Source organism: Podarcis melisellensis, assembly GCF_964234715.1.
Source record: "Podarcis melisellensis genome assembly, chromosome: 6".
Lineage (NCBI taxonomy): Eukaryota > Metazoa > Chordata > Lepidosauria > Squamata > Lacertidae > Podarcis > Podarcis melisellensis.
In genome coordinates, this window is record NC_138538.1 from 50749114 (window position 1) to 50773209 (window position 24096).

General features: G+C 44.3%; 1 protein-coding gene across 2 annotated transcripts; it reads left to right on the top strand.

The window, feature by feature from the left end:
- The first annotated feature begins 2684 nt into the window (after positions 1-2684).
- LOC309372412 (uncharacterized protein) lies at positions 2685-20984 on the top strand. 2 transcript variants are annotated; one of them, XM_081915998.1, is made up of 5 exons: positions 2685-3190; positions 14856-15260; positions 17446-17760; positions 17978-18144; positions 19377-20984. In XM_081915998.1, the coding sequence occupies exons 1-5, from the start codon at positions 3109-3111 to the stop codon at positions 19419-19421; spliced, it is 1014 nt and encodes a 337-aa protein (XP_081772124.1). In that variant the 5' UTR covers positions 2685-3108; the 3' UTR covers positions 19422-20984. The 2 variants fall into 2 exon arrangements, with proteins under 2 accessions (XP_081772124.1, XP_081772123.1); XM_081915997.1 differs by lacking the exon at positions 2685-3190 and adding an exon at positions 5967-6216.
- The last annotated feature ends 3112 nt before the right edge of the window (positions 20985-24096 follow it).

Genomic DNA, 24096 nt, shown 5'->3' on the forward strand with positions numbered 1-24096 from the left:
TGTTGCAATCAATATATAGTAGTGCTTATTATTATTCAAAGGAAAGACAAATAAAGGCTAGCCAGAGTATGAGGAAAGCCAACACAGGTCACAAAAGGGATTACACAAGCGCAGGCATGCATTTTCCTAGCACGAGACCAAAGTACTGAAGGTTGTCCCATGCCAGTTCTAATAAAACTTTGTATTTGTTTTAGGTGTGGTGGATACAAAAGGCACACTTCCAAACTACAAAACATGCATTTATGTGAGAACTCCCTAAACACCATGTGCTTCCTTAATCCTGGTTGCAGCTGGTCTATTAAGATCCTGCAGTTGATACAACATCAAACAACCTCTGTGCTTTCCCAACCAGCTATAAAGTAAAGGCAGTTACAAAGTTCATCAGGGCTGGTCTGAGACACTTTTGCTGTCTCACCTGGAATAGCAAACGCCAACGCCAACCCCCAAATCAAGTGACATATTACTAAAGGCTTGCCAAGGTGTTTTTTTGGCACCTGAGATGGAAAGTCCCAAATATTTCTCCCTGAGAGTAGAAATGCAATTTAAAAAATTAAATAACTAAGAATTTCATTGCCCTTTTGTGACACTCAACTGAGGCTGCTGCTTCATTCTGCCTAATGGCAAGAGAATCTCTAGAAGTGGATGTTGCTCTTAACTATTCCCTGGTTCCTAACATATTGTTTGACATATAAGAACCCATTTATGGACTTACCCTGTGACAAGGATGGCTACAGAGTTCATATTTCGCCATCACTATTGCATCTGCTCATTGTCACCCAATGGAGCTCTTTAGGGTGATGAAGGGCCTCCAGGGAGTGGACGTCCTAAAGCATGGGTATGCAAACTCAGGCCCGGGGGCGAGATCCGGCCCAACTGCCTTCTCAATCCAGCCCGCAGATGGCCCGGGAATCATTGTGTTTTTACATGAGTAGAATATGTTCTTTTATTTAAAATGCATCTCTGGGTTATTTGTGGGGCCTGCCTGGTGTTTTTACATGAGTAGAATGTGCTTTTATTTAAAATGCATCTCTGGGTTATTTGTGGGGCATAGGAATTTGTTCATTTCCCCCCCAAAAAATATAGTCCAACCCCCCACAAGGTCTGACCAGATTGCACTCCCTGTGAAGGACCAAGTTCAATGACTTGGTGGTAACTGAGGATGCTCATGCAGCGATGGTGGCTAGAGGTGCTTTTTGCCAATTATTTTTATTGATATTCCATAATTTTTAACAAATTGTCACCAAATTAATACAAATTCAATATAAAATTAAAAGTTGACTTCCGACCTCCCCCCCGATGTCTCCTCTATTTTCCTCCCTCCTTTGTTGCTCCCAATAAAATAACTTTTCCAGCTATCTTTTCAAAATACATTCATCCCTTTCTCCTTACACATCACCTGTTCAATTACCAATTTCTGCTATAGCTTTTATACATTGTTATAACTTGTCCTCAAAATAGTTGAGTAGAGTAAATCCTCTTCTTCCTATCTATCATAGTCATTCATCAATTTTCAAACATTTCCTTCTGATACCTCTTGAGTAACACTTTGCCTGAGAAAAACAGATCTTGCTTCCTTCCAGACAACATAAACACATTCCTCCTTAACATGGCCGTGAACATTGCTGTCTGACATCTGGCCCCATTAATCAATGACTCAGCCTCACTGGTGCGGAGGGTGAAAATGAAACCTCTAGATTTTTTTTGTATAAATATATAATATACATCCCTCCCCTCTAATGCTGCCAATCTCCCAGCGTTACCCACACTTCGCATTTCGCCAAATTTAATCCTTAATTTTACATACAACCAGGTCATTAATAAATAAACACAATCCATATCTCTTCTTTTCTGTCTGAAAGTCTCAGAAGCCGTCACGATGGTATACACTGTGGTCCATCCTGTCCCTTTCACTGTTCTTATTTCCAGCTTCAAGATGTACTTCAGAGGCCTTGCTTAGTTACAGCCTACAACAACCATTACGTTGTTGAGCACACTGAGCATTGCCTTTTTGTAGTTGGCACCACTGCTCTGAAATTCAATCCAAGATAAAATCAACCATGCTCCAACCCTCAGCATTTTAGATGGTATATGATGAAAGCCACCATTTTGCCATTACCCCCAGTCGCTAATAGTAAACTGAGCCCCCAAAATGGTGCTGTGTTCTGGTTTCTCTGTGAATAAATTATGTTGGGCTTTTTGTTCTTTTGGAACTGGCTTTTAGTAATATACAGTGTTTTTAGTGGTGTACAATCATATTTTATGGGTTATGTTTTGATGCACATTTTGTAAGATGCTTGGTGGAGAAAGTCTCTTTAAAAAGCAAGTTGTAATTATTAATTAATCGATCAATCAATTCTTGTTAGAATGAACATAACAGAGGGCATGGGAGTGCACATGCCTGTCCACATGCCAATATCACTTCAAGCTGGCACATACCCTAAACGCCTGAACTGGGCCATTGTTCCAGCTACAGCTAGAACAATTTTGTTGACCAAAAATAAGCTTGAAATATACATCGCGAAGTCCTGACTCACCCTCGCAGAATCCCATGATTTAACCTTGAATTGGATGGATGAGGATTTGTGTTAAATATAGAGCGTTCAAGGCAGCTACCTTCGCCCTCCCGCTACGGGGTGGAAGGCGAAGGCCCCGTTTGGCCCTTCAGTGGGGTGGGAGCGCACCCGTGGGCGCACGCCGATGACTTTGCAGCGCCCACAAACTGAAATAGCACAGACTTTGCGCTAGGAAATACTGTAGACAAAACCCAACAGCCACAGGCTTTCCATCCAATAGAAACCACTCCGGCCAGTCGGCGGGGGAGGATCCACACGTCTTACTTCAACTCACGAGGCGGGTTGCGCCTGGTGGGGCTACGCCGGGGAGGCGGAAGAGATGAACCCAGGATCCCGCCGGCCTCGTAGGGAGCGAGGGCGGGGGGCGCATCTGACACGCCCAGGCCGCGCGTGGGCTTGTGAATGAACCACGTGGCACGGACTCATTTCCAGCTCTGGAGACGCAACTGTGCCTGGGACTCTTCATAGAAATTTAGCGCTTTCTCTGCTGGTTCGCTCGCCGCTGCCAGCCAAATCCACCCGGAATCAGCCCGGCATGGAGGCAACAGCGCGCCGCTCCCCCTACAGCTTCTCCGCCGTTTGCTGCCTCCTCGCTGGAACCTTCCTGCCGCTGCCAGGTAAAAGAGTCTCCGACCGCTTCTTTTCGTCCTAGGTGGGACTCTGGAATCCAGCGCTCTTGCGGGAAAGTGTCCTGATCCTTAATGGGTTATTGAGATCCTCTAGAGGGCGCGCGCTTGGGTGGCATCCTATAAGTCTCTCAGAGGAGCCAGGACTCCCTGTGTTTGCTAATAACCCAGTTTTATTACCGCGTCTGATGGTTTGGCTTTTTCATGTGATCGCCCTAGATTTTCCGCAGCCTAGCAGACAGTACTGCTCCCTGCGTGCTACTATCCTAAGGGACTGACTCTGTAGCTTCGTTCCCACTCTGGACACCAAGGTGGGTTTTCCCCGCCCCCTTAGAGCGCAAGAACTTTCTATATCTGTCTGGAAACTTGTGAGCTTGAGGCGCAGTAGTGTCTGCCCAGATGGTGTCCTTCCTTGCGGCGGGACCCCCATTTCCCGGAGTTCCGCCGTCGGTTCTTGCAAGCGGTTGTGATTGTTGGTTTATAAAATGAGAATGTCCGGGGTTTAAGGCATTTTAGAACCCTTATCCTCGACTGATCTGGAATTTCGAAGCCCTGAAGAAGGTGCTTGGCCGAGAGAGAGAGCAATCAGGAAAATGCACTCTGCATATGCTTGTAGTCTCGTCTTTTGTGAGTAGTTCTGCTTCCCATTTCGAAATTCAGCGTTCAGAAACATTACTGGGTCTGAGCTCAAATGAAGTTCTTGTTTGGATGGATCTAGTTTTCACACCCTCCTTATGTTTGATGGAGGCTCCTTCTGCTGTGCTTTTCCCCCCTATCCTTGATTCCCTCACAGTTTCTCCCTGACTAGTTATTTATTTAGTCATTCAATCTGTATCCCATCCTTCCTCCCCAAAGAGCCCAGGGTGGCAAACACATCTCAAGGTTGCCAGGAACATTGCATTTCAGCCATCAGATGCCTGGGTAAACAGAAATGCTAAATTCCGCCTGAAAGTCAATAACAAATTAGGCCTTTCTGTTGTTTGTTTGCTGGTTGCAGACAAGTCTGAAACTATGACGTTTCCTCACCTCCTGGTGGGTGGGACAGTGGTGCTGTTAGGGCAGGATGCTGGGGCAGAAGTCCAGGACCACACTAAGACAATGATGTTTCAGAAGTTCTTAGATGGTGTTGGGGAAATCTTTAGTCGCTTTCTGCCCAGTGTGATTGATGTAACTTTTCAGGAAACTAGATCAAACTCCAGGATTCAGACATGCACTAGAAATAACTGTCAGAGCTGCTTGTTTTTATATCTGGGTCTGCCCAAATCAAAGCAGGGGTCTGATTTAAAGAGCCTCCTGAAAAGTTTGTGGGGGTTGGTAAATGGGAAGATAATCAGCCATATTTTTCTTGCAGAATGTATGTACCACAAATAACTGACATGGGCATGTGAGGGCAGGTGCGCCATGAACTGTTTTGGTGGATCAGTCAGTGTAGCAGACTTATTTGCAAGGCTTGCTGTCTTCATGCTCACTCTGCTCCCAAACCTGAGAAGCTGTATTTGAATATAACACTAAACCATGGCTTGGCACTGTGGCACAACTGGCCTCTGGCTTGTACACTTTCCACCACCTGCATAGTCAGGAGGAGGATTTGGGCAGCATTTACTTTCAGTTTCCCAGAATATCAGCTTGTCATTAAGAACTTAGGAAGATGCTTTAATATGCTTTGTTAGACCATAGGTCCATTTAGCTCGGTATTGGCTTGAAACAGCTCTCCAGGAGTCCCAGCCCTATCTGGAAATGCTGGGGATGAAAGCTGAGTCCTTCTGGCTGAAAAACATATGCTCTACCACTGAGCTATGACTGTACACTGAGCTACAACCTATGGTCACTGCATCTGAACTGGTGGTTGTGGACTATCACGAATTACCTCCCGTTTCAAAACAAGTTAGCTTCAAATGGTGGGCTATGAAGCTGGTTTGTTAAAACTGACCATAATTTAAACCACAGATCTAAAACAATGGTGAGCAGAGACTCTGGGTAAATTGTGGTCAAATCATCATCCCAGCTGCATGGGGTGAGGGAGCATGCAAGCCTGAGTGCTAAATTATGGTTTAAGGTTGCATCTAAATGCGGCCAAAGTTGCAACAAATTTTACCAGACAAATCCACTTTGGGAGCAATAAAGGGAACCAGTCAAAGAGTTATTTGTTACAAGTCTCCTTCTTGTTCTAATTCTGGAAGGGGAAAATAAACGCAAGCTGTGCGTTCTGCTGAAATTCTGCTCCCCTTGCAGAGCCTTCTTGAGATAGCAAATCCAAGAGGTGGTTCAGACAATTTCTGAGTTAGAACTAAGATAGGCCCAAGTAGTTTCTCTTTTAAAAAGTGAGTGGGCTGAAGATGCTTAGATATTTTAAGTGTTTTTAAGTTCTGTTCCTGAGCCGTTGGAATGGCTGTCTCCGGAATTGCTTAGGACTCCCTGTGGCAGGAGTTCAAATTTGCCTGCCAGCTCAGTCTCAGCTAACCAATCAGGAACTCGTCTTGTTCAGTAGTGCCTTTCCCAGCTAAATGAAGAAACCCACTTCCTTCAAATGACTTTCAAAAATATAAAACTCCTCCTGAAAGTTTTTATTTTATTTTTTGGTCTGTGAATTTTGGCTTTGTCTCCTGAATGCCTCTGGCTGTGTCTGGGTAGTAGTTATGTTTGCTTGTCTTCTGTACATGCACGTCTTCAGCGGAGCCCTGATTTGCAGAGAAGCATAAAGCTTAGTTTGTCACAGTTCCAGGCCCTGCTCTATTGCCCTGAGGTCACAGATACACTGGGAGTAGTGTGTAACACAGCCAACATGGGCAGTGTCTGTCTCCTCCTCTCTTCCCACTCCCACCCCAACGCTGCCTTAGTTGCTCTTGCAGCTTTGGAAATGAAATGGGACACGTTCAATCCAAGGGGCCTTGTGCAACAGAGGAAGAGACAATTGAATGTAGGGAAATGTGATGAGTGTCAGCCACTTCCAAAGCCTCAGGTGCAAGTATCTGGAGCAGGCTGCTGCTCTGTTGCGGTCGGAGAATTTGGGAAACAAAGTAAGGCTATCTCTTATTACAGTAGTTTTCAACTGGTGTGCCATGGCACCCAGGGGTGCCACGGACAACACTGGCCTCTGGCCCTCTTTCCTTCCTTCCCTTCCTCCTCTGAAGCCCTCTTGCTTCTGTGCCTTCCAAAGGCTTGCACAGCAGTTTGTTGCAGTAGCCCTGGCTACAAACTCCCCAGATGAATGGTGCCTCTGGGGCTGGCCAGGGAGTGCTTCCCAGGCCCCTGTGGGGCAGTGTGAGGAGGCACCTCTCTTTGGGGCAGGGTGGGCAGCTCAGAGGAGGGGTGGCAGCAAGAGGGGTGGCAGGAAGGAGAGGGGAGAGCAGGTTGAGGGAACACTCCACAAGGGAGGGTGTTTGAAAAGGCTGCCGGCTCTGCAGGCAAGGGGTGACATAACTGGGCTCCTGCAGTAGGTCAAGGGAGCCGTGGACCCCAAAACCTTGAAAACCCTTTTTGGTAAAGGTTCTGTCATGTTAAACAGAACATGTTGGTGGGGTGGCAGCTGAGAGTTGCTCCATTTTCGCAAAGCACTTCTGGGGCCAGTGTTCTGTGTTTGTGTCTGTGGTTTAAATCTGTGTACAGCACAATCCTAAATCAGTTTCACTGAATTCAGTACGGCTTACTCTTAAGTGAGTGGTGGATGATTACAGGCCAAGTAGCAGTGAAGGGCTTCTAGTCGATATTCTCTGCACCTCTGGAGTGCTAGTGAGGATGTACATGGGGATTCAATTTTTATATAATTTAAAGAAACACACAAATGGCCCGTGCTCTTAATAGAACCTGTAGACTGTTGCTGAAAAGGGACAGTTCTAGGCTGCAGTTTGCCAGAGTTTGATATTTCATATCCAGGTCACACATCTATGTTTAAGTGTCATATCCCTGCTTGCAGTAAATGAGTTGGATCCATGTACTCTGCCTTTGGATATAAACACATGCTGTGGAATGAATGAGAGCATTCAGCATTCTGACGCACCTTGGCAAGCAACCAAGCTATTTCCCCAAAGGTGTGGGATACAAAGCTCTGGTGTGTGTTAGATGTTTTTGCGTGGGGGTGGGGTGCGGTGGGGAATAGTCAATTAGTATTGGAGCTTGTTATTGCAATACATCCTGTGTACAAAGAGTACAGAAGTTTATTATTGTCTGCCTTTGATCATCTACCTAAACCAGGATGGAATTGTATGCAAAATTTCACTCCTCAGAGAAAAATTGGGATATAGGTTTGATAGGCAGCATATTACTATTTACTATTGGTTAAAAGTCTAAGCTGGAAGACAGAAAGTGCCTTGTTCACCTTGGTAATTTAACCACTGTATCCTCCTTACACAAGCTACTGTATCTTGTTCTCATATCCACCATCTGCTATATAGGTATATTCAGTTTCTTTTTCTTCTAAAAAAAATGTTTAGGGGTACTTTCATTTTGACTCAAGAAAATAACCATTTTATAGTTCAAATTGGAAAGAATAAGTATAGTAAATGGACAAAAGTACAAAGATTCACAAAATGTTTAGGTGTATGCGTACCCCTGTGTCCCACCAGAGAAAAGCACAGGGTATAGTAATACTGACCTACACAATGCTATTATATGGATTAGTTATTTATTACATTTGTATCCCATCCTTCATATAATCAGCTGAAGGAGGCATACACAGTTATTCCCCAAGCTTTATCTTAAGAATATAAGAGGAGCTTGCTGGATCAGGCCAGTGTCCCATCTTGTTCTCGCAGTGGCCAGTGAGCTGCTTCTGGGAAGCCCTCAATTTGTGCCTGAGAGCAACAGCACTCTCCTCTCCTGCCCTTTGAGATAGACTAATATCTCTCATCTCTGGCCCATAGATTACTAAGATAATGTAGATGGAGCACTTCTAACAGTCTAAAAGTGCTACATAAAACCTAGGTATTAAAATTGTCCTCCATGGGAGGGTGGACTATACAGTGGTACCTCGGGTTACATACGCTTCAGGTTACAGACTCCGCTAACGCAGATATACTACCTCGGATTAAAAACTTTGCTTCAGGATGAGAACAGAAATCGTGCTCCAGCGGCGCAGTGGCAGCGGGAGGCCCCATTAGCTAAAGTGGTGCTTCAGGTTAAGAACGGTTTCAGGTTAAGAACGAACCTCCAGAACTAATTAAGTTCTTAACCCGAGGTAGCACTGTATATTGTTAAGGTAGACAAAGTTATTTTCTATTGTGAGTCACAATTTCCTATCTGTGTTTTAAAAAAGAAGGTGTTTTCTAAGCAGTGCCTTGTTGTCTATGTTCACTAAGAGTCCATGGCCAGAATATGCGTTTCAGCTTTGGCTTCCACTCTTTACATTTTTTAAGGTTTTTTTTTTAAGTAAAAAGAATAATTGTTTTGATTAATCAAGTAAACCAATATTATGAACTCTCCTTGGGTGTCATGTGTGAGAGTGCGTATGCTTTTTAATCAAGTGGGTTTCAGCTTGAATTTTCAATCAATCAAATTTGCACATGCACATATTTTTACAAGGCTGCAATTGTTTTCTGTTGATTTCCTTGGGCAAAAGCCCCATTGAAATAATAAAAGGCACTTACTGTTGAATAAGTTTACTCAGAAGTAGGTTCCAATGAGGCATGATCCCAAGGAAATCGGCAGACAATCAGCCATACAGGCTTCTCAAGAAGGAGGGATGACCCGCAACTCGGCGTTAAAAGAGGATTAAACAAATTCATTGAGGATAAGGCTATCATAGCTACAAACCACATCGGCTATGTTTTACCTCTGCTGTTGAAGGCAGAATGCTTCTGAATAGCACTTGCAGGGAACTGCAGGAGCGGAGGGTGCTGTTGAGCTCAGTTCTGCTTGTATGCTTCCCAGAAGGTATCTGGTTGGCTACTATGAAGACACGATGATGGGCTAGATCAGGGGTCAGCAACCTTTTTCAGCCATGGGCTGGTCCACCGTCCCTCAGACCATGTGGTGGGCCGGACTATATTTTGAAGAAGAAAAAATGAACGAATTCCTATGCCCCACATATAACCCAGAGATGCATTTGAAATAAAAGCACACATTCTACCCATATAAAAACACGGTGATTCCCGGACCGTCCGCTGGCTGGATTGAGAAGGTGATTGGGCCACATCTGGCCCCCAGGCCTTAGGTTGCCTACCCCTGGGCTAGATGGATCATCCAGCAGGATCTTCTTAAAACCTTCTCAAAATCCATCATCATCAGTGCTTTCCCCCCCTAGAAAAATAGGGGAACAGTATTCACCATGAAGTTGTTACAATAAGTGCCACACTTTTTAACAACAAAAAAGGAGCTGCCAGCACTGCGTACGCCTGAGTACCCCCTGGGGAAAAAAGGACTGATCATCATCACCATTTATTAACTTATTAGTCACTTGTCACACAAACATATAAGGGATCAGATCTCCCTCACCACCCCTGGTTTCATCAGTGATGATGACTCCATTGCGAAAAGAAGGCCTTGTTTCTGCCGCAGAGCTTCCCATTGCCACCCAGAGCTCTGGGGCCTTTCCAGGTGTCATTGTAGGAAAGGAAATCTAGTTCAAAAGGTCCTGGTTTGCTTTTCCAAACAGACTTAGAATGGCAGAAAGTTGGGTGAGCAACAGAGGTAGTAATAGCAGCAGAATGACTCTCAGCAGTGACAGAGGCAGCAGGTGCAGGGTGGGGCATTATTGGTAGCAGGTATGGTACTTTAACTCAGAAAGAGATTGATGCTTGTCCAGGCTGCCTCAGCTTCCAAGGTGACTTCCACCTTGATGGCTTCAAACAGAAGGTTGTGGGCAGGCTGTACCAGTGATATAAGCTTTTCAGAGTGCACAATAAGCAGCCAGCTAATCAGCTCACCTAGAATTGCACGTGTTTAAGTGGTGGCACCACAAATAACAAACAAAAACAAAAGACTTCTCACAGGTCTTGAATTTATTTCAGCTGGGATTTGCGGCCCTAGTTTCAATCCCTAGGTCTATGTTCCTTGCTTGACCAGCTTTCTGTCTGGGCCTTATGACAGAATACAAGCTCATCTCCTGTATGTACTTTGCAGTGTGTTCTATAACAGACTACTATGTGTAGAAACAGATTAAAGGACAACCTTTTCCAATGACCAGAGAGTCTCTGAGGGAAATTTCGCGTGCAGCATGCTCATTATGGGTGAGATTAGATGAGTAATCTAACTGCACTGTTCTGTAGTTGAAGAAAGGCCGTGCTTGACCCGTAGCTCAAAGTAAGATTCTTCTGCATATTGATCAATTGGGTGACAGTAGCCAGTAAACAGGAAGGAGATGTTTAGATTGAACATGATTACATTGCTGTGAAGGTAAATATGTCTTTTTAGGTCTGGTTCAGACATAACAGGAAACCATGGTTTCCTGTTACAAGAACAAGTTGTGGTGAGCTTTATGTACTTTCTCCTCCCAGCTTTTTTGTTTTGTTTTGTGGCAGTAAAGAAATTAGAAGCGCCTGCTTCTAATTTTAAACAAACCACAGTTCCACATCATGTCTGAACTTGGAACTGTGGTTTGTATAAAAGTTGGAAGGGAAAGCTGCCAATTTTCTCCTCCTGTGAAAGGAGAGTGAGGAGCACATGAGCCTGAGACTTGTCCTGGTCCATTCATGTAATAACAAAGCATAGTTTTCTATTACAGTGGTACCAAAACCATACTTAAACCAAGGCGCAGATTCCGTTCTTAGGCCGAGGTAAAGTTCACAAACCAGGACACTACTTCCGGTTTTGCGGAGTTCGTAAACCAAATAGTTCGTAAACAGGGCTGCTCTCAAACCAGGGCACCACTGCGTATCTTACATCTATGTAGATTAGCAGCAATAGGATGAAATATTACTCCCATGGGCATGTACCTTGTGAGAGTGACAGGTGCTCTGATTTAGAGTATTGATCACTAGCTAGCCTGTTTATGTGGAAGCACCATAATGACAATTGCAGTGATCTAGACCTTTGTGTTTATTGATTTGCATGAATGAATATTTTCTGTAATCAGCTTTCTTTCCTTTAGCCTCTGATTCTTGCATCTTTGTAAATGTCCCAATGGACCTTAATTAGACAGAAAGGGTAGGTTTTACAATGACTGGGGTGTTTGCAGGTTTTTTCAGAAGTGTTTCAAGTATACACAATTTCACTTAAATGTGAGGTTCCCCAGAACGTAACCCAGAACATTAAAATATCACATGTTGCAAGTTGGGTTTCAACATGGGGCTGCTGTTTTCAGAGATGTTTCTTGCAACAGGTAGTGCCACCCTTAGCCAGATTCTGTGGTTCACTGGAAGCACTTAGAACACCCAGAATAGTAAACAAGTGTTGGTCCCCTGGAACTGGAAGCTTCTGGGTGTGAACACATAAATAGTACAAATGAGGTTTACTGTCTGCAGTCTTTAAGGTTACCACTTTTTATGATTCTTTTTTTCATTACTAAAGGCTTAATCTATCACATAATGATTAGTTATGCTTGACAGGAAGAGGTGGCCTTTACCCAGAGCCTGGCTCTGCTTCCATCTGCTGCATATTGCATGAGTTGGCTGTACCCCAGTTTTAAGGCTCAAAATTAGCAAAATTGTTTCTCAGTTCCCCAGGTTGGTGTGAGACCATAAAGACTCAGGTAGGCAAAGGACTGTAGAAATGTAAGGTTGAATGTTTAATCTCTTTCACATCCTGCAGCTACAATAAAAAGGGGACTGTGTATGAGACATATTTACTATACATGCTTGCTTTATTCTGGCATGCTACTTTGGTGTTACTTTTTATAACAGCCTATGCCAACCTGGTGTTTTGGGACTACAACTTCTCCATTCCCCTTAACACAGCCCCCCCAAAAGATAGTGTTGAGGGGAAGGTGGGATGTGGCATTTAGCTGCAGGAGCCGAAAAAGAAGCAGTCCAGAACAGAAGTGAGCATTTTGTGAGAGGCAGAATGCCCATCTCCAAGTATGAGAACATCCACTTAAAGCTCTGCAGGATTCTAAGTCTTGTGGAACTGTTCACATCTTTGTCAGAGTTGTCTTTTCTGCCACTGCAGCTTTTTAAAAATGTGAGTTGATAGGAACTGAATGATGCAGAACCCACAGACAGAATAATCAGTGCTGTTAAAACGTGTGGCACTCGCTATAACAACTTCATGGTGAGTACCAGCACCTATTTTTCTAAGGGAAAAAAAGCACTGAGACAAATTATATCATGCTGTGATGTGACTGCAAATGTGCACAGGTCAGGATAAGAGAGGGTTGGCATCTTAATATTGTACCCTTGAGTGGTTGAAGTGGAGAAAGAACTGCTTCTGGCTAGATTAATATTTCCACCTAAAAAATCCACGGCATCTATTGGCTCATGATAAAGTTTTATCAAGTGACTGCTGCATGCTAATGCAAAGGAAGGAGTTCTTTGTTCTAATTGGAAAAAGTCTGTTTCCTTTTGTGACTCCTTTGTATTCTGAGCTCAGGGTACCGGCAGTCTTTTCCTCCAAGCCAGATGCATGCCATGGCAGTTATTGAAAGATGAAAATTGTCCTCTTATGGACTCTTGTCTAATTGCCTACTGAGGGAGGCCAAGATGCAAAGGTCGATAGGACTGGTTATAATATTTATTTTTATTTAATTAATTAATACAAATGTAATTCAATGTGTATTGAATAAAGAAACAACAAGTTTCATGAAAATTGAACACACACATACACAAACAAAATGAATTTCCTCCACTTGGATGCCTTGCAGGTTCAAAATGAGCAAACTAGTTACTTGACATGTATTAAAAAGCACCTTCTCTCATACTAATCCAATGGGATTTGCTAAATGAGCCAGAGGTGGTATGTGTGTGATTATAAAGATGGTTAATGGGCAGTACTAATTCTTCTTGGATGCCTTTTAGAAGGGTACAACAGCTGGTTGTTAGAAGGGTAACAATCACAAAGCCCTTGACATCCACATGTGTAAAGCAGAACTGGCCAAGTACCTCAGTAACAGCAAGGCAACAGAGGACAAGACCAGGATTCTGTTGCTACTGCTGTGATGTAGATCACCACCAAGCCCAGGTCAGTGGCCAAAGACTATCAGCATCCTTTCCCCTTCCTCAGGATGGGGGGTTTAGTCACAGTCTGGTGTGTTATGTTAACTCTGATGACTGTAGATAAAAGCTTAAATTCAAAAGGCATTGGGGGCTGCCTTATAATAGATGCTGTCTCATGCACAAACCATACTCCCCAAACATTTTGGCATGCTGATGAGACTGGGCATGCTGTTTTCCCCATGTCATTATCCTGAGCCTGTTGTGTAGGGGTGTGTTGAGTTTGGGTGAAGAAGCCAGCCCAGTTGTGCTCCAGCATGAGGGTTCTTTCAGCAATGCAGAGGAACAGCTGCCTCAGCAGAGACCCAAGACTGGAATAAAATGAGTAAAGAGTTATTGAGAAGCTGTAATTCTGTGGTTTGTGGGTGGAGAGTGGGAGTCCAGTTTTAACTCGTGCTTTACTGTGTGAGCAAGTGGTGTGGGACTTCCTCCCATGCCACACTTAACTGTCTTGTTTGCTGTTGATTCTTCAACACTGTATGGGACGTACGAGATCCTTCATTCACGCTGAAGTGATTCTTCTGCAGAGACAGCAATGACTACCAAGCATACTTGATTCTAATTGTTTTGGGTTGTTCCCACCACCAGTTAAGTCCCTCCCCTTGATTTTTTTTGTACTTCTGAAAACTCGGGGGTTCACCTCCAAGCCTGCTGTCATCTCTCTCTTGTGCATGGATGGTTCCATTTTGTGTACACCGGGATCAGTACTTAAAGAATGAGGTCACTATAAATATATATGATTGATTGTTGCAAAAGGACATGCGATTCTCAAATTGACTTGAACTTTGAGATCATGAAAACTTGTTTTTCAGGGGTGTTAGATTTCAGCCTTGGCCTACTGTATTTTTTGTCTTTACTCCTTTTTCATACAGTGGTACCTCTGGTTAAGAACTTAATTTGTTCTGGAGGTCCGTTCTTAACCTGAAACTGTTCTTAACCTGAGGTACCACTTTAGATAATGGGGACTCCCATTGCCGCTGTGCCGCCGACGCACAGTTTCTCTTCTCATCCTGAAGCAAAGTTCTTAACCCAAGGTACTATTTCTGGGTTAGCGGAGTCTGTAACCTGAAGCGTCTTTAACCTGAAGTGTCTCTAACCCGAGGTACCACTGTATTTTGCAAGGAAGCACCCTCACAGAATGTTTTGGTCTACATAGCTCCATTGTTATCTTTGGAGGTGGGGAAATAGTGCTTCTTCAAATCCTTGACTTTGTAACTCTACTGATTTCTCTCTCTGATTCTTTACCCAACAATGATCATCAGTGGCCGTAGGTACCTTTCCTACTCCAGTATGAAGCTCCAATACATTGGTTTGTCATACTTTGTATGTTTGAGGAGCAGAGGGTGAGGTTTGGAGAAAATTATTTCCATTCTGCAGAGAACTGGATGGCTGCAGTGCGACTAGAGGAGGAGGTTAATAGAAGAGGAGTTTCCTCCCTACCCTGTAATTGTAATTGATTTGTCCTGTAGGCTCTGTTCCTTCCCTTTCCCTCTTATTTTCCCCTTGCTGGAAGCAGCTGACCTTCTGGGCATGTGTCTGTGATTTTAGCTTTCCTCTGTTTGTTTTTCCTGCACTAGGAGATGGGCAGAATTTATCATCAGCTCAATCTGGCACTGTGTCGCACTTCGTGCTCCCTCACACGGAGGCTGGCGGCCTTGGCAACTGGACAATTCCCCCTACTGCCATAAGTGTGGATGGCAATGCCACCGTTGCTTCACAGTTAAATGTCAGTAGCTCAGTCCTGCTTGAACCTCTGGCACCTACTGTACACGGCTCCTTAAGCACCACAGCAAGACTACAGAACACAACGCATGTTGCCAACAGTAGTGCTGACCTTCATTCCCTTCCTGCTGCAACTACAAACTCGGTAGAAGTGAACCAGACCCGCCTGGATGATTCCGAACCCATCAGTACCACAGCCTGGGTTAATTCCAGTACAAATGTTATGGCTACAGAGCCCTCTCAGCCAAAGGAGGTACAAGGTAAGACTTGGTAGTAGTCAACCATTTCCCATGGAATGTAGCTTAATTCTCAAGCAACTTGGGTTGTGTACACACAACATTTTGTTCTGCAATCAAAGGAGACTGAATGCTTGCGTTTTTTTCTATGTAGTCCTTGCACAATCTAGATCTACTGCATATTTTTATTTCCCTGAAAAGTATTGCTTGAGAAACTGGTTTCATTCCAAAAATAAAAGCTCATTGTGGATTGATTCTGCAATACCTCACAGTGTGTCCATTTGAAACAAGATGTAGGCAATCCTGGCACTGGGGGTTGTATACATACCTGCAATTATGTTGTGGGTGTGCATACACCAAGACTGCAATCATTGCTTCCTTCTTCAATCACCTGGGGCATGTGCAGGGAGGAAAACATATAAATAGCCTAATCAAGGGGAGGGTTTTCACCTACCCCTGTAGATTGAAAGCCACATGTTGAGGACAAGCATAAATGATTCCCAATGGAGAAACACTACATATCTGTGCTACAAATAGGTTAGTGAGTGCACAGCCTTGGGTAGACTTTTCTATTGACTTTATTAGGTGGAATACCTCAAAGTTTTTTGGCTCTAGTACCATATCCCATACCTGCCAAAATTGGAGTGGAGAGAATAGAACACAATCTGAGTAGAACTCCCAAGTGCCTGGAATCATAATTAGATGTTTCTATAACCTAGGCATAAATATTACCTCTTCGATTACAATTATAGTTCTGTTAACACAGGATATTTATTCAATCCCTCATGTAAACTTCAATACACTTTGAAAACCCTGCAGTTTTTCATAAAATGGAAGGCAGGTAATTCTGGGTTGTTGTCAGGCAGTAAATGGAGAACAGAAAGTCAAACACGTGGGCAAATGCCTTGCTCCATATATATAAAAAGTTATGGCATAAAAAATTGGTATAATTTGGATATGCAGTAAATTAAAATATAAACAAGGAACTGCAGAAAGAGGGAGAAGGGAGTCTAAATAAGTAATGATTGCCTGCAAATTAAATTTAAATTTAAATTTATTTTGTATAGTGTAAAAGCTTATAAGTATATTTTTTAAAGAGTTATGGCATTTTAACAAAAATAGGAAATGTTATTTTCACCTTTCTTCAAATGATGAGAAAATCACAGCAAGATGTGCTGCAGGGTTCTATATGATTAGCAGGAACCATTCCATACTGGGAGTCCTAGTGTCCATGAAGGCAGAAGTCTTTCTCTGATTGTTCTTTGACTACTTTTTATTGGTTTTGGTGGCTTCAGGATAAAGAGCAGTTTCTCTCGGGGAACCATTGTTGACAGTGGGAGGAGGGGAAAACTCTGTGTCTGATGCGTCAGAAACAAAGGATGCAAAACACATATTGACATAGGCATTGATCTGTAGGCACCTATCTCTGATGTGTTTGGGCAGGCAATTGATTGCTGATGCTGTAACGCTCCAAGAGATTCCTCTATGCACCATGCAGTGGGGCTTGCCTTTGAACTTCCTTTTCCTGTATAGGGTACACTATGCTAATTCACCTTCCCCTGCCCCCTTGGGCCACATGATAAAAGAAGAGCTAGGCTGTGTACACACATCTATTTAAAGAATATCCCAACCACCCAAGAATCCTGTGAACTGCCTTTTGGGTATTGGGAATTGTAGCTCTGTGGGGGCAAACTACAGTTCCCATTATTCTTTGAGGGGGGATGATCTCTGACCCCTGGCTTGTCTGATAGAATTAAAGTATGTTTGGAACTAAAGATTTGGTTTCTAGGATTTCAGTCAGAACCCTCTTCTAATTATTTTGTGTAGATCAGTTAGGACTCACTTTAGCTGTCTCAGTTTGCACCCTAAGATTTCCAGGCTCTACAGCTGAAAAACCCAGATTCTGCCAACTGACTAATCTAAGAACAGATATTTTCTGCACAACACTCTCAGAAAGCTTGCTATTGTAAGACGAACTATGGCAAAGGGCTATGAGTATCCACTAGTGTGTTTCAGCCATTGATGTAAATCTCTTCGCAAGTTTGATATACTTTGTTCTGGACTCTGGATCTGCTCCATCCATGTGCTAGAATTGTAGTAATAGAGAGGAAATGATCATGCTGGGTTATTTTCATTTATTCTTGCACGTCAAAGACCCAGGATTCTTGCTTGATTCACTTGTGCGTGCCTCTCTTGTCTCTGTCTCCAGGGCCGACATCTTCTTCCCAGCCAACAGCTTCCACACTCATCACCTCAGGGCCTACAGAAGGGAGACCAGAAACTATGTCAGTGGCAAACCGTGATGCTGTCACAGAGGGGAGCAGTGCCGAGTCCACCTTGGCTACAAATGCAACTGATAGGGATGGAAGAGTGCTCACAGCGAGTGCCTCTAGCACTACCATATTAACACCAGGCATTGTCTCCTCCACACTCACATCTCCCAGAGTCCCACCAGTGGAAACAGAGCAACCAGCTAACCACGTGCAGAAGAAGGCCTCTACCACAGACGTGGGAGATGGCGAAGGTACTCACTAGGAGCTCTTATTCCATGCAGGTAGAAACAAGGATAGAGAGCAGTTTGGGAACTAGATATATAGTGGAGACGAAGGTATATAAAAATGTTTTTGCGACAGAACAAGTTTTGACTTTTGAAGTGCCTAGTAATTGTATGGAATTGCCATTCTCGGCCGGGAGCAATAATCCATGTTTGGCTGTCTGACTCCCCCCCCCCCTTTCTGCAGACCTACCTAGTATACCAGAAGCCAGCCCAATAGGTGAGGACCCTCTGGTGATTGCAGTCATCTTCATCTTCATCGTGACAGTGGGGATCCTGGCTCTTATGGGGTTCTTGCGGTACCGACAGCGCAGTGGCCAGCTGCAGTTCCGGCGGCTCCAGGATTTGCCTATGGTTTGTGCCCTCGATTAATCCTCCTCGGTCAGACCTCTAACCTGGACTTCACAGGCTCTTATTAGAAGACAGGAAGCTAACCAATGATCTGACTTGGCAGAAGGCAGTCTAGCTCAACCCTAACTGGCAATGGCTTTCCAGGGTTTCAGACTTTGGTCTCTCCCAGCCCAACAGGAGGTGGCAGGGATTGAACATGAGGTATTCTGCATTCAAAACAGATGCCCTACCATGGAGTTATGGCCCTTTCCTTCCTCTGCCTTGAGTGCCCTGCTCTGAAACTAAGGTTTTTTAAAAATATACTTTTCAAATATCATGATCAGAATGCATTTGAAAAGGATATAGGCTCCACAAGTGTTCGTCAACCCTAACTAGGGTAGCATTAAAGTGTAACCTTTTGTGAAGGATTCAGTTGGAGTTGGGAAGAGAACATCTGTAGTGTCTTCTACTCCATCATTAAGGGTGATAATTGGATGAAGGGCCTCCAGACCACATGGAGGTACCATTTCGGGGGGGGGGCTATAAAATGGCACCCCACAGTAAGAGTGACAAAGGTTAGACCCCCCCCAATTTAAGTTGAATGAGCTCTCCAGCTGTGGGCCTTCACATTAGGGCATCTCACCTGGAGCATGGCCTAGATGCCAGTACACAATAAATCTTATCCGTCTGCCTCTCCTGAGGCTGCCCATCTCTTTCAAATACGGCAGTTGTCTAATAACAGCAAGAAGGTTACTTCAGGGTGTCTGTGGAATGGGGCAAGTCATAGAGTGCATACTTGTATACCTGAAGGAGCGTCTCCACCCCCATCGTTCAGCCCAGAGACAGAGATCCAGCTCTGAGGGCCTTCTAGCAGTTCCCTCATAGCGAGAGGTGAGGTTGCAGGGAACCAGGCAGAGGGTCTTCTCAGTAGAGGCACCCGCCATGTGGAATGCCCTCCCTTCAGATGTCAAGGAAATAAATAACTCTTTGACTTTTAGAAGACTTCAGGGAAGTTTTTAATGTTTGATGTTTGATTGTGTTTTTAATATTTTGTTGGGAGCTGACCAGAGTGGCTGGGGCAACCCAGTCGGATGGGCAACATATAAATAAAATTACTGCTAGTGCTACTACTACTGCTTGAGGCATGGGCTGAGGGCCTGTGTACACTGCTTGCTTTTATGCCCTTCACCTACTCCTGCTCCTTCAGGCCTGTGCAAAATTAACAAGGTCTCCCTTTCCCCCCTTTTTGCTTACAGGATGACATGATGGAGGACACACCTCTTTCCCTCTACAGCTACTAAGCAGTTGGAAGACAATTTTCCTATTGTGATTCTGATTCTGACCAGCCAAGGGAGGCGTAAAGGTTTCTGACTGGGAAGAGCATCCTCTGCAAGATGCTGTCCTGATTTCCCATGACTATAAAGTTGTGAGTCAGCTGACTTAGTCTACAAAGAGACTTGTTCTTTCTTTCTTTCTTGGGAATTGGCACCAGCCTGACCTAGTCCTTTCCCTTGTACCTTTGTCCTCCTTGTGCCTTGTGTTCAGAGCCATACAGCTCTCGGGGAAATGGACTTTCGTCCAGTGACCGCACTAATACTTGTTCACATTGCCAAGGGAGGCCTTGCTTGGATTTTGAAGAGCTGCACTGTGGGATTCTTGCAGAAGAAGTGAAGCAGCTGTGGGGGCGAGTCAGCCCAGCGCAAAACCGCGGAGTATGTTACATGTGAAAGGAGATGCAACCCAACTGTGATTTGGAGGCCTAGTTGACTCCTTCCTTGAGTTTTACATATATACTTTTAAATTGCACTTCTATTTACACTTTTTATCAATCGGATCCAAAGGTGTTCCAGAGGGTCTAGCAGGAAAACAGGGAGCAGTTACCCCATATTTGCCAGAAAAGCCCTGATCCACCAGACTGAAAATCCATTCAGCCCATCATTCTGCTTCCCATATTGATCAGTCACAAGCCTCCAGGAACCTTGCAAACAGGGTTTGAAGACAGTAACCCTGACCCAAAGTTGTTCCCTAGCAAATGGTCTTCAAAGATATTGCATAGCCTTATTGCTGCGTAAGACATGCTCCGGCCCCCCAATTATTGCTGTATTTCAGGGGGAATAAAAGCAGTTTTGATTCAGACAACACTGTTTGGGGGAAGCAGTTTATTTTTGGAGTTTCTCCAGAAAATTCTGCCACTGTTCTTGGTACCAAGGTGTGGCACAGGAGATGCCCAGCAATTATACCAGCCCAGTTGTGCCCAGACACTTGTCCAACAGCTCAGATCAATGGGACTCATATGTGTACTCAGTGCTGCCACTGGAAGCTGTATCTAACTGTTGTATCGCTTGCTTGTTTGTTAGATTCATATTTAAATAGTCCTGGCAACCGTCTTCATGTGGCCTCTTGGCAGTTACCTCCTGCTGTTTGCACAGAGCGTTCATTCCCCACCTTGTTCTCTCCTGTTACTTCTTTACTCGCTAATCCTAGAGGAATTGCTTGTGCCTTGTTTGGATGAAGAAATCTAGATTCACCAACCCCTAACTTTGCTGCACAATCCCAAATGTTGTGCAACTTATCTCCCAGACTAGTCCTAACCAAAGATGGGGCAGACCAATTAAGCTGCAGTGTCCCTTTTATGTCTGCATAGGAGTGTACCTTTTACTTCTTCATTTAAAATTCTCTTTATTCCACCCTGTATCCTCTTTTCTCCAGCTGTTTTCTGTTTCTCCCGTTCTGTTTCCCCTCACTTCCTCCACCTGACATCTCTCATTTACATCTTTAGCCTTCTGAAGGCTTTCCCAGAACATAACACCTTTGTGTTTGGACTGTTGATTGTGGGTCTACAAATAAATTGGTTTCCCTCTAAATAGGCTTATTTCCTTTCTTGCTTGAAGCTTCTCAAGTTGTTAGTTGGATGAGATAGGAGCCTTTGCTCGGGTTTTCTGCAACACCCCCAATTTGCATCCCAGAAAACTGGAGGAATTATGTTGCTGCTTCCCCTTCACATGCCTGTATAAAATAAGGAACAGCATAGATTATTCAAAGAGGAGCTAGAGAGAGCACGCCAGGAACAAAGAAAAAGCTCTAAAGGTTACTCTTTAAATCATTACAAACACCATCTGATTTGTGAAAGGGAATTTTTATTCAGTGGGCAATCATGCAGGGGAATCTCACTGTGACTAAAGGGACTAGTTCTAAGAACTTGGGTTTTTCTTGATCCATCATTCCAAGATAGGGGTACCCCAAACATTTATCTACTTAGGAAAGCTACCTCTGATGGAAGTTTGAGAACCTCCGCAGTTAAAACTCAAGGTGTCACACTCTTGGGCTTTTCAAAGGCCTGCAGAAAGTTGAGTATTCCATGTGATGCCCCTAAGAAAGGGGTTTCACAAATGCTCCCCCTGAAGTCTGCAGAACTGCTCTAGAAGTGAGTAGCACTTGTAGCCACAACTGATGGACTAATCCAGAATAAACCCAAGCAAGCCTGAAAGATGCTGATAAAGGTAAAGGTAAAGGTACCCCTGCCCGTACGGGCCAGTCTTGACAGACTCTGGGGTTGTGCGCCCATCTCACTTAAGAGGCCAGGGGCCAGCGCTGTCCGAAGACACTTCCGGGTCACGTGGCCAGCGTGACAAAGCTGCATCTGGCGAACCAGAGCCGCACACGGAAACGCCGTTTACCTTCCCGCTAGAAAGCGGTCCCTATTTATCTACTTGCACCCGGAGGTGCTTTCGAACTGCTAGGTTGGCAGGCGCTGGGACCGAGCAGCGGGAGCGCACCCCGCAGCAGGGATTCGAACCGCCGACCTTTCGATCAGCAAGTCCTAGGCGCTGAGGCTTTAACCCACAGCGCCACCTGTGTCCCATGAAAGATGCTGATAGTGTGACCCTATTCAGGTTTGTTTTGTCTGAAGCCTGTGCCACTGACATTAATAGGGCTCACTCTAATGTGTGTCAAGGACTGCAGCCCTGCTTGCTAGATAACTGTTAGGCAGAAAGCACATTCATAGAATTGTAGAGTTGGACGGGACCCCAAGGGTCATCTAGCCCAACCCCCTGCAATGCAGGAATCTCAGCTAAAACATCTATGACACAGGGAGACAACATTTGCTTACTGATCGATGCAGGCTCCGTACACAACCCAAAGTCCTTGCACTAACCCTAACAGAACGTCCACTGAAACAAAACTGTATTTTCAAAGCCTGCCTTCTGGCAGGCAAGGGGGATGCAGAGACATACGAGTCTGCAGGGAGGCTATTTCATACTCTGTCATGCTAAATGTGTGTGTGTGTGTGTGTGTGTGTGTGTGAGAGAGAGAGAGAGAGAGAGAGAGAGAGAGAGAGAGAGAGAGAGTCTCATCCCCTCCCTCTGTTTTCAGAGGGCCTCAAAGAAAGAGTGAAGTTCCTGGGCAGGCTTGCCTCAGAGACTTCTGCCCCTGCAAAGCTGCACCCTTCTGCTTTGTAGCTGAATGAATGTTAACACTGCAGTTCCCCAGGGGCTAGCCCCCAAACGATATTTGAGGTTTCGTTGCACAAGCAAGGAGTCTGTTTGACAGAGCCACAATGGGCAGTGTGCCAGATCCTTAGAGGTCCCTTTGAAGGCAGCACAAGCCTTTGATAGCTCCTCTGGGTTGTTGCTTTTTTCACCATTCCAGGCTGCATAATTATGTTCATTACGAAGAGGCTAGAAATCAATCTCGGCGGCTTACCTTTGAAGCTAGAAAATGGGTGGGGCACAAACCCAGATAAAAAGAAATCTAAGCCAAGCCACTTCCTTGTGGAAGTGTGCGTTCATGTGTCTGTGGTAAAACAATAAAATAGTGGCCATATTTATATGCTGTATGGTGCCTATAAAGCCAGCCAGCGCTGAAGCTAGTTTTTTTCTGAAAGGTCCCAGACTCTTAATGGCCAGTGGAAAAGTTTGTCAGCAAAGCAAGTTCCATGCTATGTCATGAGTGAGGGTGGGGGGAACTAACAATGTACAAGGCAGCAATGCTATCCCCAATTTTCTGGGCACAAGGCACAATGAACTCAGCAGAACTTGCTTTTGCATAGGCACACACACAGGAGTGTGCTGCAGTTTATTACATTAGTGTGAGTCAACTACAGCAGTGCAGGTGAACATGGACTTCAGGTATATCTAGAGCAGGGGTTGCCAGTCTTTATGGGTACAAATGCAAACTGGTGAAACTTTTGTTGCCCATCTTGAAGGGGAGATGTTTAAGAACCATGTGCTTTACCCTGAGCTCTTTAAAGGGTGGTATAAAAGCAGAACAACACAACACACATAGTGCTGAACAGCCCATTTCATTTTACATTATTCATGCATTACAGATGCAGGGAGTCAGGAGCAACTGTGACTTCCTACTGTATGTACACATGGCAGCAAAATGTTCATCACTATATAATGTGTGAAGCAGGCCTGAGCTATTGCTCTGGAAAAAAGTGTAGTTTGGGCTTAAAGTAACATTACCGCACTGTTAGTTTACAGGCAGTGCTGGCCAGACATATTTTGTCAAGCCAAGTGACTGCCCTGAACAAGCCCATCTTTGTATCCTACCAACCCTGCATCATAGTGCAAGGGATTGTGGACCACCCCTTTTTACACACTGCCTCTTTAGCATCCCTGCAACTCTCACCATTCCAACTACGTCATTCGCTTGTGTGATCAGGCTATACTCACTGCCAAAATGAAGAGGTGTCTTTTGGGAGCTGCTTAAGTACTTTGGTCTCTAGAAGCATTGATTTGAGATTCAATTTGCACAGAGAGAGATGCAGTTGAGAAAGTTGTTTATAATAATAATAATAATAAATAATAATAAATTTTTATTTATACCCTGCCATTCCTGGTTCAGAAAACCGGGCTCAGGGCGGCTAACAATAAATTTAAAACACTTAATTGATGCAACAAAAAATAGCATAAAATACAGTATAAAACGTGAACAATAAATTCAGATTTATAAGATCCTTAAAAGGTAATT

Coding starts and splice junctions, on each gene's coding strand:
- LOC309372412 (XM_081915997.1), top strand. CDS start 5,982: ATGGGCAGTGTCTGTCTCCTCCTCTCTTCCCACTCCCACCCCAACGCT. Junction 15,261..17,445: donor TCAGCCAAAGGAGGTACAAG/GTAAGACTTGGT, acceptor CTCTGTCTCCAG/GGCCGACATCTTCTTCCCAG. Junction 17,761..17,977: donor AGACGTGGGAGATGGCGAAG/GTACTCACTAGG, acceptor CCCTTTCTGCAG/ACCTACCTAGTATACCAGAA.